Source organism: Phyllostomus hastatus, unplaced genomic scaffold (assembly GCF_019186645.2).
Source record: "Phyllostomus hastatus isolate PE091 unplaced genomic scaffold, TTU_PhHast_1.1 phas_contig_148, whole genome shotgun sequence".
Classification (NCBI taxonomy): Eukaryota; Metazoa; Chordata; class Mammalia; order Chiroptera; family Phyllostomidae; genus Phyllostomus; species Phyllostomus hastatus.
This window is the reverse complement of record NW_025333607.1, coordinates 2153254-2172905: the sequence shown is the minus strand read 5'-3', so window position 1 is coordinate 2172905 and position 19652 is coordinate 2153254. Positions and strand designations below refer to the sequence as shown.

General features: G+C 46.5%; 1 protein-coding gene across 6 annotated transcripts in view; it reads left to right on the top strand.

The window, feature by feature from the left end:
• RYR2 (ryanodine receptor 2) overlaps positions 1-19652 on the top strand; it is a 540637-nt gene that overhangs the window by 118912 nt on the left and 402073 nt on the right. For all 6 annotated transcript variants that reach the window (XM_045860807.1, XM_045860777.1, XM_045860769.1 and 3 more), the window contains exon 2: positions 18271-18390. In XM_045860807.1, the coding sequence (XP_045716763.1) occupies positions 18271-18390 (120 nt within the window). The remainder of the gene's footprint in view (positions 1-18270; positions 18391-19652) is intronic.

Sequence of the window (19652 nt, the reverse complement as noted above, 5' to 3'; positions counted from 1 at the left end):
ACCAATTCTGTCTTCACCTTTATGTCTGTTTTAGTAGCAAGTTGTTTTTAGTACTTAGCCTTGAATGTTCATTTTTAAAACAAAATTTTCTCTGCTTTTTTTCCAAAAAGATTAATCAGATAAACTATTTCAGGAACCTAAGATAAAACCTAGAGAGATGAAGATGCTAAGCCTTGTGTTGGGTAGTCAATTGACTGTATCTTTCAAAAATTGTAGTGTATTCAATACATTATGTAGATACTGCAGTTTGAAGCATTAACTCTGGGGCCTGGCAGGGTACATACTCAGTGGATGGTAGTGACTTGTGCCTGGCACGTAAGTCAATCACTGCTGGCGAGAGTGAGGCTGCCTCTGCCTCTCTCCTGCTCCCCCAGGAGCCCTGAAACTCCAGCTGTGGATATTACAGAATGTGGTCTCCAGTGGGAAGCAGGTCACACACAGTGGGTGCAGGGCTGAGGGAGCCTCTGCCCAAGGAGGTACTATCTCTAGAGGCAGCGTCCCCGGGGGCTCTGTGAGCATCCTGGGCAGAGAAGTGGCCTCTAGAAGTGAGCCAGGTGGCTCATCTGTCACTCACCGCTCCAATGAGGGTGTTTACTTGGCCTCCTTTCAGACCCTTTGGCTCTGTGCTGTGCTAGTTCCTGGTGACATTATTGTTACAACCTTTTCCCACTTGGTGATTCAGGCTTTGAGTGACTTGTTGATCTACTTGTCCTCTTTTTTTTTTTTTTTGCACGTTTTAATTGTTCGATTACAGTCGTCTCCATTTTCCAACCACCACCTGCCCCCTACCCCCCACCCCACTTCCCACCCTCAATCCTTTAAGAGTCTAAAAGACTTATTTTTTTCCCCAAGAAAGTGAATAGAAAGTAACCATGGGAACACTTGGAACGTGGAATTTTGGCTGTCAGCTAGTGGTAACCGAGGGTGTTGGGTGGTGGTTAAGGGCGGAGCCCCGGATGTCTGGCTGCCTGGCTTTGCATCCAGGCTATATGCCACATCCCAGCCATGTGGCCCCGGGCAGTTGCTTTCCTGTGCCTCCATTTCTCCTCTGTCAATGGGGCGATAGCGGCACATGGATCACAGGATGGCAGAGTGCTGCAGGTGTGCCAGTGCCTGGTAAGGGCTCGCTCAGCCCCTGTCGGATCGTGGCGTGAGGCAGCGCGTGTACCCTCCAAGGTACCGTGCAGCCAGGCATGGGGGAGGGGGTTGTGTCCTGTGATTTCAGGGAGCATTGCCTGCTGCTTCCCTTCCCCCCAAGGGGCCTCCACGTGCCCACCAAGCGGAGCAGTGGTTTGTGCTAAGGGCTTGGTTTCTGCCTGGAGAGGCTCTGCTGCATCTGTTTCCCAGGGCGCGTTGCTGTGGACTTCCAAATGTGAAATAATAGTTAATGGGGACAAAGGGATTAATGGCGAAATTTAAAATCACTTAGTGATGAATCACATGGTGGTCCACGCAGTCTGCATCTTGATGTGCAGGGTGGCTGTCCTATTAACATTTCTACGCTGTGTACAGATTGGCGGGATGCCTTCAGCGCACATTCATTTTTCATCTTTGCTGGTTCCATTTAGGAAATGTCAATAGGGTATAATAATTCCCTGTCATTTCTGGGAGGATAAGTGAGATGATAGATTATTCGGGTTATTTTTCATTTTGATAGTGGCTAAACATGAAGGGGGCCCTTGCAGACTCAGAATTATGATTACAGGGTTACCAGGAAACCACTCAAATGTCCCAGCGCTCGTGGACTCTTCCCAGTCCCAGTGTGAGGGTCAGGAATGTCACTGACTGTAATTGCTTATCGATCACTGAGCGCCTGCCACTGCACACTCACTTCTCAGAATAGGTGCTTTATGCCGAGGGAACATAGGTGGGGGAGGAGAGCCACTAAGGGCCCGAGATGTTGCAGGTTTCAACTGCTAGGCTCATTTTCTTTCTGCCATTTGCTGCCAATCAAGGCTTTGATACAATTGACCATTTCTTTAAAAAACTGTTTTCAACTTTTGTAAAATCTAGCCCTTTATAGGAGGCAGCTTACCAGGGAGTTTGGCATGTGAGCCCTAGAATCGTGAGGGTGACACTGAATGACATACATGCTCAGCAGGGCTGTCCTGGGCTGCGCTTTCTCCTTGCCCAGTCTGGCTGTGGCTGGGCTCCCGCTGTCCTCTCTAGGTCTGATGGAGCCGGCAGCCAAGAGCACAGGCTGGGTGATCACAGAACTGAGTCTGAAGGTGGCACCACAACTTTGGGCAGGAGACCACCTGGAGTGCTTTTGGGCTGCAAGTAAGAGACTCTTCTTTCCAAAAGCCTTATGCCAAAGGGAGCTTATCAGCTTACATCAGAGCTGGAGCTGCAGAGATGGCTGCTTCCTGTGGTCCATCTCCTTGCTCTGTACATGCGGTGCTGTTCCACCCTTGAACTCAGAGCCCAGCTCCCGAGCATCACACCACCCATAACAGTGTCCAGATAAAGAGAAAAGACCTTTTCCTCTTGTGGCTCTTTCCTAGTAGAGAGGAACATTGTTCCTTGACCCGTTTCCTCAAGACACCTCTCTCATGCCTCGCTGACCAGAGTTTGGGCAAATGCCCGCTCTTGGAATAATCACTAACAAAGTAAAACCTTGGAGTGGGTGTCTCCCTCAAGGTATGTGGCTATGTGGGGCTGGAATGGACCCTGCACAAAATGGACCCTGTAAGACAGGAAGGAGGAAGGAAGGGCCATTAATGTTCTCTCTCAGCCTTGGTGTCCTCATGTATAAATGGGAGAGTGTAACACCTCCCTTCGCCTCCCTCCATGGTTGTCACACAAGACGCCACAGAAGACCAGCATTAGAGCAAGGGGTGGCCATGAGTCTGAAGGACAGGGTGACATGTTCCAGCCTCTGCGAAGGCTCTGTTACTTAAAGCTGCACACAGTCAAGCAGTCTCGGGGTCTCCTTTTCTCACTCACTCCGCCACTGTCTCCTGAGAGTGTGCCTTGCAGCAGGCAGTGTGCTTGGGACCGAAGGCAGGACCACTGCCCAGCTGTGCACAGGTAGTGACAGCTGTGCTCATGTGTTGCCATCGTAGTGTGTATGACTGGTTATGGATGGCCTGTGGAATACCTCTGTGTCCCACACTGGGTGAGACACTTGGTGCCTTTATCTTCGGTCCTCACAATAGCTTGTCAGGGTAGGTACTTCACAGCTGAGGAGCTGGTGGGTGAACGTTATCAGGGAGTGTCTGGGAAGGCCCCTCAGAGGGTGGCGCTGTCTCTGTGCTTTGTGGGGTCCAGCCAGTCAAAGCTGCTCACCCCTCTCAAAGCAAACAGTGGAGGCATGTTGGTAAAGTACCTCACACATTAATGATCTTTTAAATCTACTGCTTTTCTGAAAAATGTTGATACATTATTTATTACTTTGATTAGTGAAAGACTTAAAAACATTGATTTGAGGAAACACTATAGCAGGTAAACCTCATTCTGCTCACTTTGTTTATTTTTAAAGATTTTATTTATTTACTTTTAAGGAGAGGGGAGGGAGGGAGAAAGAGAGGGAGAGAAACATCACTGTGTGAGAGACACATCATTCAGTTGCCTCTTGTGCTCCCCTGGCCAGGAATCCAGCTTGCATACAACCCAGGCGTGTGCCCTGACTGGGAGTGGAGGTCAGTTCGCAGGTCAGCATTCAGTCCACTGAGCCACGCCAGCCAGGGCAGCCTCCTTCTGCTTAGTTAGGATGTTAAATTTGTGAAGAGTGTAAGAAGAAGGATTTTCAGTACTTCTCAACCATTTTGTAATGACACCTGTATTTGATTTAGTCACATATACTACCAACTTTCCATGAAGAATGTTCATTTTGTTTACTTTATTGCCACTATATTCAGAAGTAGAATTAGCAGCTGGTTGCCTACCTATTTCTGGATTCAAGCCCATGTAAAGCATCTGTGTGATTCAGGAAGAGGCAGATGCTCCATCTCTGTATCAGGTGACTCAATGATGTGGCTTTTTCCCAGTGGAGATCCACCTCAGAGGTCAGAACTAGCCCTTTCAGCCTGGCCCCTGGGGAATGTGGTGTTGACATTTTGCATGTCATAATGTGGAATCGACCCTACTCTTTTTTTTTTTTAAAGTAAGACAAACATTTGAAATGTGAGGAGGAGCTTCCCCCAGAGAAGACAAGAGAGAGGCTTAGGGGTAGCCATGGGCAGGTTCTGTGGAGAGGGGATGCTACTGGAGGCCGGTCCCTGCTTTATCTGGGGAACTTGGGTTTGTGTCATTGTGGCATCTCTCAGAACCCATTGCCATGGAGGCTCGGGCCAGTTGGTGCGTAAGAAACAGGACTAAGGAGGCTCTGACTTACGAAGGCTCTTCAGACATGTCCTGAAGGGGCCTCTTCTGTTTGGCAGCTGGAGTGTACCTTTCTGCTATCTCTTCCTGCAGGTTCTGGTACCCAGGCAGGAATGTCTGTCCTCTTCCTCGAGGTCTTCAGTCTTGGGTGGAGGTTCTGACGATACCTGTGGTGCAGTAGACATGAGCTCTGCTTTCAGGTTTGGGAAAACTTTCCCAATAGTCCAGTAGCAATGGCACTTTCTGCCCTAGACTTGTGTTTCTTCTTCACATTGTTTTGAGGGTGAACGTGAGAGCAGGCCAGTCCTGAGCTATCCCGGGCACACTGTGCTTTTCCAAAACTGAGCTGCCATCTGGGCAGTGGGCCAGTCTTGCTGCCAGAGCATGTGGGCCCCTAAGGAGAACATATGCCCCCAAAACCAGAACTGGCGGTTCATCCAGGCCAGGCACTGCCCTCCCTGTGCTTGGATCTCTGATGAGCAGAGAGGCACTGTGTCCTGAGAAATGCTGGGTGGAGGCAGAAAGCCAGTTTCAGCTGCTGATGAGAGGGAGGGTCTCTGATGAGCTGGTTGTCTTCCTGGGGTTGGTGCTTCAGCTGCCGGTGTATTTGGTCAGTTAAAGTGTCTCCTGTGAGTCCAACACCAAAACCTGCTCTTCTCCTCCTGTGTTTTTTTAAGGTACTTGATGGGAGAAAGATGTAACTCCTCTGGGGCCACGGAAAGCCCTGAGCCAAGGACACATGGCTTTTGCTCTGTCATCTAGAAAGAGTGTGGCTTTGCACTGTGGTTGGTTTGTTAGGAGGTTTGCCCACATCAGGTTTGGGGCAGCAATAAGCAGTCACTGATGTAGAAGTGAAAGGCAGGGGCACAGAGGTCTTGTGTGTGCGTGAGCCCCTGTGTGCCAGCTGGTGCGCGTTCATGGAATTTCCTCTTCTTTGTGGTGAGGCAGAACAGTCCTTTCAGGTGATACTGTCCACTGTGGACCAACTTGGTTCATTTTTAAAAAATTTTTCATTATAGTTAGTTTATTATTCCTGAGGTCCTACTGCAGAGTTGAGCCGATGCGAGGGGATCTAACCTGTCACGGATGAGTATGTTTGTGAAGTCTTGTCTTGTGCGGGCAAAACAATAACACTAAGAAGGAAAGGAATGGTAATATTAGTAATAGCTAGTCTTTATTTAGCTTAGTACATCCAGGCATTATTCTGAGGTCTTTCCATGTATTACTAACCACAAGTTATCATTATTACCCTCATTTTACAGGTGAGGAAACTGAGGCCCAGGGAGATTAGGAAATCTACATCATGCCCTGGTTTTAGGTTTTCACCTTTAAGCACTGTGCTGTGTTTCCAAAGGCTCTGATTATTTCAAGACATTTGTTTGTCCTCTGTTACTTAGCCAGGAGCTTGGATTTTGCATCTTCTTGGTTGGTGCTGGTGTTTCAGTCTCTGAGCAGATCTGGTTGGCAGCATCCGACTTCTTGTCTAGGTGCCGAATAACTTGGGAAACGAAAGAGTGAAGCAGACGAGAGAGGAAAACATCATGCAGCAGCCCATTCTCCCTGTGGGCAGTGGGTTTCTGAGAGGAAAAGAGGGCAGAGCTGAGCCAAGTGGGCCTACCTGGGTCCAAGTTTCCTGACCTTTTAGGCATGTGGGAGGTGGGTGCTTTTGTTATTTTGGAGGCTCCCAGTGTTTGCAACAGTGAGTTTGTCTGTCCATAGCACCTGTGGGCAGGACCCTGGATACAGGCCTGTGTGCGAGGTGCCCAGTGGATGCAGGCCCCAGGGCTTCCTTGGGGTGGAGTCAGCTCTATCCTGGCACTCTGGTCACCTGAGCTTCAGTGGCCACCTGTGGCGGGCAGGCGGCATTTAAGCCTGTTAGTGAGCATCTTCAGATTCATGTGCTGCTCAGAACACAGTGAAATGTAATGAAAACCCAAGGGCTTTGCACTGAAGATTTCCCTGTGCCTGATGTAAGCTGAAGCGGGTGGCAGCCCCGAGGAGCCCTCCTGCCATCCCGCAGACACCTGCCTTTGCCTGCTGGCTTCCACATGGGAGTCAGTCTCACCGCCCTTCTCTGTGTTGCGCTGCCCTCTGCCACCTCACTCGGTGGCCGCTTCCCTTACCGTCAGGGTGTGTGCTCTTCATTTTAAAGTGAATGCAGTGTGGAAATACTACATTACCCTGAGAAAAATAGCTGAAATTGATTGTGAAAAATCACTGTATTTTATTTATTCTGGAAAAAACTCTGAGTTATAAAAAAACCAAGCTTTAGTTTCTGCTAGTATCAGTGGAGAGGGTGAAAATGTAACCTTAGTGATAGGTTGAATGCCTTTTAAAATAAATGTTTCCAATGTTATCCCTGGTATTTGATTTATTTAAAAGAGAAGGTTGACTTACATCTCTTCTCTTCCTAGCACAGTTGTAGTAGTTTTAGACTCATCATCAAATCATTTAACAGCGGATGGTTTTAGAAAAAAGACAAAAGTAATACCCAACAATCACTTGAAATAAAAAACAAGTCTCAAAATTATATTAATTTTTTCCAAATGTGGAGGTATTTTAAGGAATTGTCATTGAAAGTAGAGAGGGTATCCAGTTAAAAAAAAATGAAGTGTATCTTTTAATCAAATGTTGGTTTAATCTTGCCCCTTGTTGGCTTTGTAGAAGTCACTTGTATACTGGCATTTTTTAAGATGATGCTCCTAAAATTACAAGTACTTGTCATTGGAGTATACTTGCTTTTGTATAAAGTTAAATCTGTGGTACGCTTAAGAAAAGGATGATTTTAGCATGATTATGAAATTTGTTATGTTGCCGATTGAATTGCTTTGTCTCTAAGCAGCCTTATATAAGAAGAAAATGAAAGAGCTATATATTTTTGTCACTTTTTGGTATCTGTTTTTCCCTATTTCTTTTTAAGCCAGCTAAGTGTGTTGCTGAACGGAGGTGGCTAAAGCAAATGCATGCTCTTTAATACACTCTCAGCAGATATCCTTTCTGGTCCTTAGCTGTAGGCGGGTCCATGGTGTGGAGCCCAGCATCAGCACTGGGTGGGGGCGCTTATTAAAGTAAGTGTCATACCTTTCCTGCATTTGGTTCCCCCTGAGGCTGAGACTTTGTTAATCTCTCCACAACACAGCACGAGGCTGTGGTTACAGAAAATGCTTTCTCGTGTCCCTCAGGGAGGGGGATGTGTGTGGTGTTGGAGGGTTCCACAGCTGGGCCACGTGGACCCAACTGGCCTGTATGGGGCTTGTGTCAGCAGCAGCACTGCCACGGCCTGAGGAAGCAGGACTGGGCTGTCCAGCCTTTCTGCACCCCAGGCCCTCCCACCCAGTCCTGTAGCTCATTTCTAACTAATTGATTTTAGGGAGCACCTTCTGTGTCCTGCACACTTTCTTAGGCTGTTTGGGTGGCTGTGACACAGAACCACAGGCTAGATGACTGACATACCACAGGTGTTTATTTTTCCTTGTTGTGGAAGCCGGAAGTCAGCGATCAGGCGCCAGCCTGGGGTGAGGGGCCTGTCCTGGGACTCATACCGCTCTTCCCTTTCTCTGGTGACAGAAGGGGCCAGCTCTAACCTCTGCGTGACCTCTTCTGTTAAGGACACTAATCCCATTTGTGTGGGCTCCACCCTCCTAACACCATTACCTTGGGCATTCATGGGTGAATTCTAGGGACAAACATTCAGACCATACATGTGAGAAAATGTGGATGGGGAGAGAAAGTTTTGAATGCCAGAATAGAAGGAAATGATACTTCTGCACCAAAGACACTTCTGTTTACTGCGTCATTAATGGGGTGTTTGGGGAAAGCAGTGCAGAACTGGTATTTTTATCAGCTTTGAATGGTCGGATAGGGTATTGAAGGAGAAAGCCAGGAAGCCTACAGGAAACGGGAGTGGAGACTGAAGCAGCACCACCTTGCAGATAGGGGGCGTGTGGCCGAGAGGCAGTGCCCAGGGTGATTCCTGTTTTCCCAGCAGCACTGCAAGTCAGCATTTGGCACCAGGGCTCCCAGTTCATTTTCGTGCCCACAGGTTTAATTTTACTGTGAGAGCACTTTACTAAATTGGCATTTAGGCTGTTCTTAGAGGTTCATGGATTGCTTTATCCTTCTCTGAATTCCTCCTTGTACAAGCTTACACTCCATCAGTTGAACAGAATTTTTTGTCCTTTTGGGGAGAGAAATTTGATGTAAATGATCATTTAAGATATTTAGATGGTGATCTATTTTTCCCTTCATCTCTGCCAGTAATTCTTTGTTAGCTATTGATGGCCCTATTTAGGTGACTCTCTCTACCCTCTTTCCATTGGGTGAATTTCTGATCAGTACCTACTTTGTTTCTGTGAGTGTCATGTGGTGGATCGTAGCACGTGTACACGTCAGTCAAGGGGAGTGGCCGTTGGTCTTGGTATTCCTAGCTTGTATTTGCTGGGTATTGTGCTGTATTTAAAAAAAAAATTTATATGTTCCTTAGAGTGTTCCTTAGGAGTGATATCACTTTTCTGGGTACCTAGTTAGGAAGTTCTCAGTTCCAGGCTGCAGTTTCAGTGTGACTCTCATCCATTAGCGGTGCTTGCTGCAGGGCCGCGTGTCAGGAAGCATGCTGTCTGTCCGTCAGAGGTGAATGTCCAGCTCTGTCTGAGGGTTCGTGATGCCCTGGGAGCCCAGGGGAGCTTCTCTCTGACCCCCGCATAGCAGCTTGCACATGCACCCTGCTGCACAGGTGGACAGTTCTGTGAGGCATTCTCCCACTAAGATAATTACTGGAAAATACCACAGAACTAGGAACTTTTAAAAAGTTTTTTTAGAGGAAACTCTGGATAAGCTGTCTGATATTTGTAGGGACACTAGCTTTCTGCTCCATCCTCTGGGCCCCCAGACCCTTCCAGCTGCCCAGAGGAAGTCGCTTCACCCTGGGCATGCTGGACTCCTACTGCCTTCCCCCCGAAGGTCTGCCCCCACCCTCTGGGAAGGCTGATCCTGCCATCCTCTGAGTCTTTGCTCTTATCAGACCACCAGGGAGTCAAGCCTTCCCAGGTGTACAGCACAGGAAACAATTTAAAATGAAAAACTGAATGCTGCCTCTTCTTTCTTGATTGAATGTGATGGGTTGTGCTTCAACTCTGTCTTTGCCTACTTTTATGTTGCATGCACACCATTTGGAGTTAATTCTGTATTTAGATGACTTTATACATATTCATACTTGCTCAGAGGGACAGGTTTTGAATTCAGTCAGGAAGCGTTTGTTGGGGACACACACAATAAACAGGCCTGTGGTCAGGACTGGGCACGCAGACCTGAAGTGCTAGGTCATGACCACCAGGAACTCACAGGAAAGGCTGTGGGTTTTCCTTTTCCTGATCATTATGGCTTCCAACATTTTGGTTCTAGAATATCCTGAAGTAACCCCAACCTCAGAGTAAATCCCTTTATTTTTCAGCAAGAATCAAGTCTCCTTCCTGCTTCTGTGTCTTTTCTCCTGCAGATGTGATTTTGCAGATAATAAGATTCCAGATATTTGGGATCCTGAGAGCTGGGTGGAACCTCAGAAGGAACCTGGGAGCCTGCACTGCCCACCTCTCCTTCATCAGCCCTTTGGTGGTGGCTGGGGAGAATTCACAGTACTTCTCAGGAAGTAGTTTTGGCTCTTACAAGTCACCGTGTTTAATTTCTTCATGAATCCCTTCCTATACAGAGCCTATGAAATACTCAAAGTTTATGTCTGAGATATCTGTTCAGTGGCAGTTGGCTTTCCATTGACTCTCAGATGTCAAAATGCTTTTTTATATACTCTTTATTGGAATCATCTCAAATTTCTTAACTGAAGGGGGGGGATTGAAATATGTAAATGAAATTTAAATATAAACATACTCATAAATTAATTTTCTTTCTGCTGTGAATATTAAGTAGGTGGTGGATTCAAGGATACTGTTGTAAAGATTGGAAAACATTTCTAGGTAGTCTGTAAATCCTGTTTAGATATGTGAAAATTAAGACTACATAATTCAATAATCTTTTCATCTTCAGGACTCTTCCACTGAATGCCGAGGTTGGCACCACTTTCTTACTCATGACTTCGGTGCTATGATGAACTTTCTCATGCTAATAAACAAGGTTTTCTCTGCTAGATTTATTTAGGAATGGAGTTGTCAGGTTGCAGGCATGTATATTTTCAACTTCATAGTCAAATTCTTTTCTAAAATTCTCAATGTTTCTAATGTTTTGCAGTATAGTGTATGAAACAAATCTTTGTTTTATTATTTTTTTGTTTCGCTGCACTCAAATTTTTTTTATCTAAGTATAGTTTGTATATATAATATTTATGTTAGTCTTCTTAGTTTCAGATGTACAATATATTGATTTGACATTTTTATTCCTTACAGTGTGATTACTGCACTAACTCTAGAAATCATCTGTCACCTTGCCAACTTATCATAATATTATTATGTTTCTCTTCCTTTTTCACCCTCCCTCCACCCCCTTCTTTCTGGTAACTGTCCCTTTGGTTTTTGTTTCTATGAGTCTGTTTTTGTTTTGTTTGTTCATTTTGATTTTTTTTTAGATTTCACATGTAATTGAGATCATCTGGTATCTACCTTTCTCTGCCTGCTATTTCACTTAGCATAAAACCCTCTAGGTCAATTTATGCTATCACAAATGGCAGGATTTCATTCTTTTTTCATTGCTGTGTAATATTCCATCACACACACACACGTCACATTTTCTTTATCCGTTTATCAGTGGACATCTAGGTTGCTTCCATGATTTAGTTGTAATAAATAATGCTGTGATGACCATAGGAATGCATATATCTTTTTGAATTAGTTTTTTTGTTTTCTTTGGATAAATACCCAGAAATGAAATTGCTGGATCATACAGTATGCCTATTTTTAGTTTTTTGAGGAACCCTGTACTGTTTTCCATGGTGGCTGCACCAGTCTGCATTCCCACCAACAGTGCATGAGGGTTCCCCTTTCTCTACATCTTCTCCAGTTCTAGTTGTTTGTTAACTTATTGATTACAGCCATTGTGGCAGGTGTGAGGTGGTATCTCACTGTGGTTTTGATTTGCATTTCCCTGAGGATTAGTGATGTTGAACATCTTTTCATATGTCTATTGGCCATCTGTATGTCTTCTTTGGAGGAGTGTTTTTTCATGTCTTCTGTATTTTTATAACTGATACTAAACAAAAATTTTAAATGTTTGGACAGAAAGTTTTGAAGGTCACAGAGCAATCATAAACAATTTTCTCAAAGCTTGCTTCGCACAGCCATTTTATGGTCTTGTCCTGATGTGTGAGTTGAGAGCTGCCTGCAGTGTTTTAAATGGATAAATACAGACTTCATGCAAGAGTAAACATAAGGACTTCCTTTTTTTGAAATTTGTCTCAACTTGTTTGCTCTGATAACTACATACTTACTATAAGAAAACCAAATCATATAGATAACATTTTATTTGGCCATATGGCAGAAAAGTTAGAAGTGATGATGGAATATGTGAGATAAATTTCTGACTCCTTATCACAGTCCCTGGAACATAAGAGGACTCAGTACATGCAGAACATTCAGAACTGGATTGCTTCTCCCCATGGCCCCCACTCTGGTCTGAGTCAGCATCGTGTGCCCTGAGGGGCTGCGGTCACCCCCGTAAGTCTTCCCTGTTTCTTCTTTGCCTCCCTGTGGGCTGTGTTTGCACAGGACCTGGAGGCTCCCTGATCCCTCAGTGAAACCCAAGTTCTCACCCTGGGCTCAAGGCGCCTCCTGATGCGGCACCCCCATTGTCTACAGCTCGCTGGCCACCACGCTCCCCAGGACTCCTCTGCTCCAGCTGCAGTGACAGCCCAGTTTCCTGAACAGGTGGTGTCCCCTCCTGCCCCACTTGGACAGTCACGTGGCTGACCCACCCAGCCTCAGGTGTTTGCTCTGATGTCACCCCTCTATGGGCCCAACTGTCAGAACTTCAGCCTCCGCACCCCAGTGGTACTCCTGACCCTCCTCACACAGTTCCATTTTTCTTCATAGAACTTGTCACTTTTAATATAATTTACTAATTTATCATGATTTTGTTCATTGTCTCTCTTCTCCAGCCAGAGTGTAAGCCTAGTAACGAGTTCAGGTCCTTTGATTTATTCAGTGATTAATCTCCAGCTCTGAGAAGATTTTCTAGCATGTGTGATGTCTTCAGTGATGAATAGTGTTTGAAAGAAGCTGTTGAGGTTGTTTGATGTTTATGGTCCACGTCGTCCTATTGTAGCAGGCCTGGCACGTTGTTACAGAAGTCACATCCTACCTGCTCCCTGCTGACTGCGTGGAATGTGCGGGCTCCCCTTCCCCCACCCTCTGATAGGTATCTGCTCTAAAGGGTTGTAAGGTCACAGGAAGAATACAGGAGCATCTAACAGGAGGAAACAACCCAATTTATATTTATGGAGCATTTTCTATGGTCCAGACTGACTAGTGATATGATTGCCTCAGGTTCTAACGAAAGCATTTACATTCCTTAGACGTCTGGCTTCCATAGAGTTTAACCTGGTCAGCTCAGCAGACAGCCATAGGGTACAGTGCACATGGTGTGGTCTTAGGGTTGGAGCCAACGGTGGAAACGTGACCAGGGCATGACTGAGGGACCCAGCCTGGTACGGAAAGTCCAGACCTGGACAAAGGTCTTGAAAGACAAGCATGATGTGAAGTCTGAGGAAGGTACCTGGTGTGATGTGTGGGACTTTTTAATGACCAGAGTTCCTAAAGCATTTCTTGCTTTTCAAGAGTACAGTTTGTTTGATTTGCTTAGATTGTATGTGGAAAGACATGTAATGAGAGTTTTGTTATGTTTATGTGGAAATGGGAGGAGAATGTGGGACTGGACTGCTTTTCTCCCAGTGCTTCAGTTGGGCTGTATGTTGATGCAGTGGGTACTTGTAATATGTTAGAATCTGTCATCAGTGCACTGGACAGGGTCAGTGACTTTCTCCCCATGTTCCCCTATGTCCTGGCTGTGTATAACCAGGAAACCCCTCAGTGGGATCCCACAGTATCAGCTTTGGTCGAGAATGAAATGGGATCTTACCTTGACAGTTCTAAAAGCAGCTTTGTTTGTCCGCGTGACAGCCCGGTCTTGCGAGTGATCATGAAGTGGGTTATGAGTAATCATTTACTGAGTGCGCTGCGGAGCACAGAGCAAATGCACTGAGGTGGCCTGGTGGCTCAGGAGGGCTCACCTTTGGAGAGGATCCTTGAGTGGGCCTGTGAATGGTGACTGTGTCATAGCCAGAGGGGGGTGGGTCCAGTGGCAGGTGCAGCAGGCCTGGAAGAGTAGGGGAGGCTGCTCCCGACACCCAGCCATGCAATGCAGGGCCTTGCAGGCTAAGGGGTTTTGGGGTCTTTTTCCTTAGAGCAGTGAGAAGTCATTAAAAAGTTGTAAGTGGGGAAGCAGTACACTCAGGTCCAAGGTGCGGCCTCAGGTGCAGGGCCACTGGGAAGGGCGTGCAGCACAGAAACTGCTCAGTGGTTTTGAAGATGCTGGCGAGAGACGGGGCTGGTGGCGAGGGCGTCTGTGAAAGGCATTGGTGGGGCAGAGGCCAGAGGACTCGGTGACCTTGAGCTGCATGTTGCTCCCTCATAAGTGCTGCCATTGATCTGATTGCTCCTGAAGTTTCTTCTAACATACTTCTTTCTTATAATGTATTTATTGGCCCAGAATTTCCATGAAGATAGATTAGTGATTTTGTTTCTTCAAGTTTTATTTTGTTTCTTTGTTTTTTAACATAAGGAATGGTGCCAAGTGAAGTGTTTCTAGCAACAGAAGATACTGTCCTTGTGGCGTCTCTGGGCCACACTGGAAGAAGAAGAGTCATGTTGGGCTACACGTTAAATATACAAACACCAACAAAAACCGATGAGCAAGAAAAAGGTTTTAAACACATTTACAATTTTGTGTTGGACCACATTCATAGCCATCCTGGGCCACATGTGGCCTGCAGGCTGTGGCTTAGACACCCCTGTGCTAGCCATTCATAGTAAATTAATCAACAGCCCTGGAAATTTTAAAAAAGTAAAATAATAGAACATAAGCAGAATTCATTTTTAGCATTTTGGTTGTAGAGTGTGATTTCTTGTGAGTTGAATCAAAATTTGTTGCCCTTGGTACTAGAATATGGGGAACTAGAAGCTCAAAAGCAAAGTGTACAAAAGGACACTTGTAGTTTTTGTGGGTTGACAGGATGGTTATCAGGTATATACCTGCCACTGAAAAGTGAGGACAAGAAATGGGAGCAGGCTGGGCCTCAGGGCCAGGCAGCAAAGCCTGACTCAGCAGAGGCCTTAGGACCCAGGCAGAAAGATTTGCCCTGTTTCCTCATTGAGCAGTGCTCACCTCTAGAGCCCGTCAGTACTAGCACAGTGTGGAGTCTTTGTTCTGGGAACAGAGGACAGATCCTGCGTGTGTGCCTGTGTGTTTGTGTGTCTGTGTGTAAGTTTGTATCCTTATGTGCACAAGTGTCTGCTGACAACAACCAGATTTACTGCACATGGAATATAGTAAGAGTTAAAGCTACTTATCAGAAGATCTCAGATACATAGTCAGAAGGTTCTCAGAACACTTCTGGCTTGGAGGAGGATTGTGCCTGGAGATGAATGAGGAGTGAATTAAAGGGAGCAGGCAGGTTTTTGTGAGTTGAGGTTTGGTCCATCGGTGGTTAGTGTATTTTCTTTTCTGTGCAAAAGGTACCCTTTGCTTATTGAAAGGTCAATAAAAACAGCTCCCAGACAAACTGGAAATGCCGGTAAGTACACCAGGATGGGTTCCACTGTGAAATCATGGTCCAAGCGGCAGCCATGGCCTCTCTACCCAGAACCCACTGCTGCCTGGCCAGGTACCCGTGACAGTGTGGGGTCAGTGTGGGGGCATAGGCTGAGGGAAGCGTCGCACAAGGGAGCAGGCTATTCACTTCATAGGGGGGTTCAGCATGTTATTACATTTGTTCTTTCCCGTATGTGGTTGGTGTGCACCAGTATCTGAGCATCTCCACATGCTCTCATTTCCCATCTGTCCAAGGTCCATGGGCTTATTTCAGTACTCACTCTGTTGATGGCTCCGAAGTCTCATAAAAGATGGCTGTCCTCTCGCCTGGGGTCCACATGATTTCTGGTTCCCTTCTGGCTCCCTCATACTGAGCACCTGTTACAAGGGCAGACTTAGGGCCACCCAAGACCCACAGGTCAGAATCTGCCTTTTAACAAGACCCCAGGTGGCGGGTGCACATTAGCGATGGAGAAGGGCTTCTCCAGGTGACAAATGCAGTAAAAACCAGCCCAGCCTCTTGAAGCAACACAGGGCTGAGGACGTTAGATCTGCTGGGTTGGCCAATAGGTCAGTATTGCTTTTTCCTTAAAGTAGAAGACACATTTTTCATTTCCACCAATAAGTTCACTGAGTTGGATATTTTGAGTATGTCAGCTGTGTCCTGCAGGCAACACGTTGATTGTTCTCAGTTAATGTCTCAGTTTGACTGCTATCAACTTCAACTGGTCTGCCTGACCTCGGAGTGCCATTGGTGAGAAATCTCTAGCACAAAACTTCGCAAACCACTTTTGACATGTTTGATGAGTCACGGCACCTTCTCCATACACTGCACAAATCATTTTTTGCATTTCAGTTGCATTTTTACCTTTCTTGAAATAATACAGCATAATATGCCAAAAATATCACATGTTTTCTTCCATTTTCAATATTGAAATGGCTACACAAAAATTCACTGATTTTGATAACTTGTTTTTTAAATGCACACTGATATGACAGCTGTCACAGTATCATCTAACCAAATTGTTTTGAATGAAATTAAAGACAACTAAGCACTACTAGAGACATCTTAGGCAAAATATCACACGAACTTTTTGGGCACCCCAATAGATGAACAGGTTAATGATCAGTGCCTGGAAGGAAGTGTGGTCAGCCTTCTGTGAGTGGCCAGTTCCTCTGGGCCTCGTTTTCCCATCTGTGTGTGTGGGCAGTGTTTGTGTTACAGGGCTGTGTGAGGAGTACGTACACAGATCCAGGACTGGCCTACGCCGTGGTTTCGTTATGGTGTGCCCTTGCTCTCTGTCTCCCCATCTTTGTGCCTTGCGATAGTCTCTTATTCTCACTCCCAAAGTGTCTTCAATTAGTACGTTAATGTGTTTATTACTAACTGTATTTAGCTAGCCTCCAGCACCTGAAGGCAGCAGGCCTGCAGTTTGCACACATGGTCCTAGTAGGTGAGATGGGAGGAGACCTCGGGCCCACGCAGCTCTGTTATCACGCTGCAACAAACGACCTCATTATTTTTTATTACACCCTCGCTGAACATGAAGTAATATTCAGTTGTACTCATCATGTGAAGATAATGCAATTTTTAAACTGAATGACTTTTTTAATGTAACGATGGAATGTGCACTGGAAATGATCGAGCACCTGGCGGGAGAGCTGGGAGGTAATTGCTGAGGGATTTGCCTTTGCCTGTGACTGCTGCTATAAGCTCGCTGTCAGGCGCTGCTGCGGCCTTGGGGGAAATACAGCAAATGCATGATATGGGTTTCAAATGCAAATTAGAGCTACACTTTTCCAATGGATATATTCTTCTGGTTAACCAAAGAAGCTTGCTTTCTGCTTGCAAGTATTTATCATAGCTCATCACCTCCATTCTGCTGCCACGGTGGAGGCTTCTTGGATGTACTTCTGTGTCCTTTTCTCCCCCGATTCAAGTGAGAGGGTCAGTAAATATGGTCATTCTTTCTCTACTCTGTTAAATGTCCTGTTTCTTGGAGGTTGAAATGTCAAAATATAAATGGTTTGACTTTTTGGGAATTTGCCACTTAGAATCTGTTAAAGTGAGATGCTTTGTTAAAAATGATAGTGGTGTCTCCCACTTGGTGTCCATTCAGTGCCTCGGGCACATCAGTCGCCATGTAGAGTGCACCTCCTGATTTTGGAGAGTCTGTGTTGGCAAGGTCATCTGACCTGCTCAGCAGGCCTGGTGATGGGGGTCCAGCTGCTGCTGATCCAGCGTCCCTGCTCAGGCCGCCAGGGCTGTCACCACCTACCATCTTTCCCACTAAAGTTTTCCTGTAGTCCTGCTGAATTAACTGATTGTAACCGGATTTCAGAGGATTGAACTAAAAAATCATCTGTCCATTTTTTAAATCCTCACCTGAGGATATGTTTGTTGATTTTCAAGAGAGAGGAATGGACAGAGGCCGAGAAACATTGATGTGAGAGAGAAACATTGACTGGTTGCCTCCTGTATGTGCCCTGACCTGGGACCGAACCCATGAACTAGGTACATGCCCTGGCTGGGGATTGAACCTTCAACCTTTTGATGTAAGGGTGATGTTCCGGCCCACTGTGCCACCTGGCCAGGGCTCTCTGTAAGTTTCTGAGCAACTAGGATTATTACAGTTAAGATCAGGGCCAATGTGTGGTAGCAAAGATGACTTTCCTGGCCCTCCAAACCCGGAGTCCTGTTACTGCCTGTGTTCCTGCATTACTTCTGCAACGACGTGTGCGTATGGGCTGTTAGAGTCTGTTCCGCTCTGGATGGTTCTTAATGTCTTAGGACTATGTCAGATAATTCCTTGGTGCTTTCGATGGCTGAGACTGTGAAGGAGTGCTGCTGTGGGAGTCGTATTTCACATGCAGGCTGCCTCTGGGGATCAGTGTTGATGGCGAGAAAATGGTTGATTGCCTTGGATGGCAGCAACCGCTCACCGCACCCCTCCCCCATTACTTTTCTTTTTTGTAAGGAAATGAGCTCTGTGAATCAATTCTGTGGGGCTTTTTTTTTTTTTTTTGACAGTTGTTCCGGCATTTTTCTCTGGTGTTTGAAATGCACCAGTGCGTTCTCGTAGATCGGGTTCAGACTCGTCCTGTCCTTCGGTCTCATGGTGTCCCCTCTTGTCCCTGCAGGATGATGAGGTGGTGCTGCAGTGCACGGCGGCCGCCCACAAGGAGCAGCAGAAGCTGTGTCTGGCAGCTGAAGGATTTGGCAACAGACTCTGTTTCCTGGAGTCCACCTCGAATTCCAAGGTATGTCAGACCTTTGAGGCCATTCACACAGTCCGTTTTGCTCATAGCATTGGAGTTATTGATGGGCATGCTGCTGTTTTCTGGGACAGGTAACCCGAAGTGGATGTGAAAACTATGTGTGCTATTCCTCAGGCAAATTTTTAATTGAGCCCTGGCTCTTTGCTGATAACTCAGATGTAATTATTTATGGGAATGGAAGAGTCCTGGCCCCGTGATGTTATATTCCAGCAGACAAGTAAACAAGTAAATAAGTGATGTGATTTTGGAACTTGGGGCCACAAGAAGAGCAGAGTTAGGTTGTGAGTAATGAGGCAAGATGCACCCTGTCATGGAGGGTGAGGTGGGAGGGCCTGCGGGTGGCAGTGGTGGTGGAGGAGAAGAGAATTAAACGAGGGAGTGAGCAGTACTAAGTTCTTGGCTGCTCTGGAAAGAGGAACCAGGTGATTGAAGGGTCCCCGGTTAGGGCTGTGATTTCTAGGTGTTCAAGGAGCAGCTGGGAACCCCGGCAGCTGCAGGGCTGCTGATGGCAGGTGAAGTCTCTAAGGGGCCTGCCATGGAGGGCCTGCCTGGCAGGATGGGAGGTGAGGTTCTCCCTAGAAGGAAGGGAGGCCGTGGGAATCGGGAGTGAGGCATTTGGGTTAGATGTGCAGCGGATTGCTGTGGCTGTGTGTGTGGACAGGAGGGTCTGAGAGAGCAGGGGGGCAGCGAGGCCAGGGCGTGGCGCCTGCAGGAGTGGTGGTCTTCAGACCAGAAGCAAGACTGGTGGGAAAACGGGGCATGGGGGACGTGCTTTGGGGCCTTACAGATGTGCTGATAGATCAGATTGTGTTACAGGGTTGTCCGACCTTTCGGCATGTTTGGGCCGCACTGGCAGAAGAAGAGTTGTCTTGGGCTACATATTAAGTACATTGAGACATGTAATCGCAAAAAACTCTCATAATGTTTTAAGTAAATTTACGATTTTGTGTTGAGCTGCATTCACAGCTGTGCCCTGGGAGGGAATTAGAGGAGACAGAGGTGTTGGGATAGGAAATCAGCTGGAAAACAATGAGTTTAATCTTTTGTGCAGTGCTTTCTGGTTTAGAGTCCTGTGATGGGCACGATCTCATTTACCTGTTGCCATGAGAGTGTGCATAACAATGGCTGTTATGTCCTCTGCCCAATTGGGACACTACAAGAGGGCAGGTGTGCCACTGGAAACACCGCCCGTGACTGGGAGCAGCCTGGTGAGCAGTAGCTCCTTTTGTCTGGCCTAGTCCCTG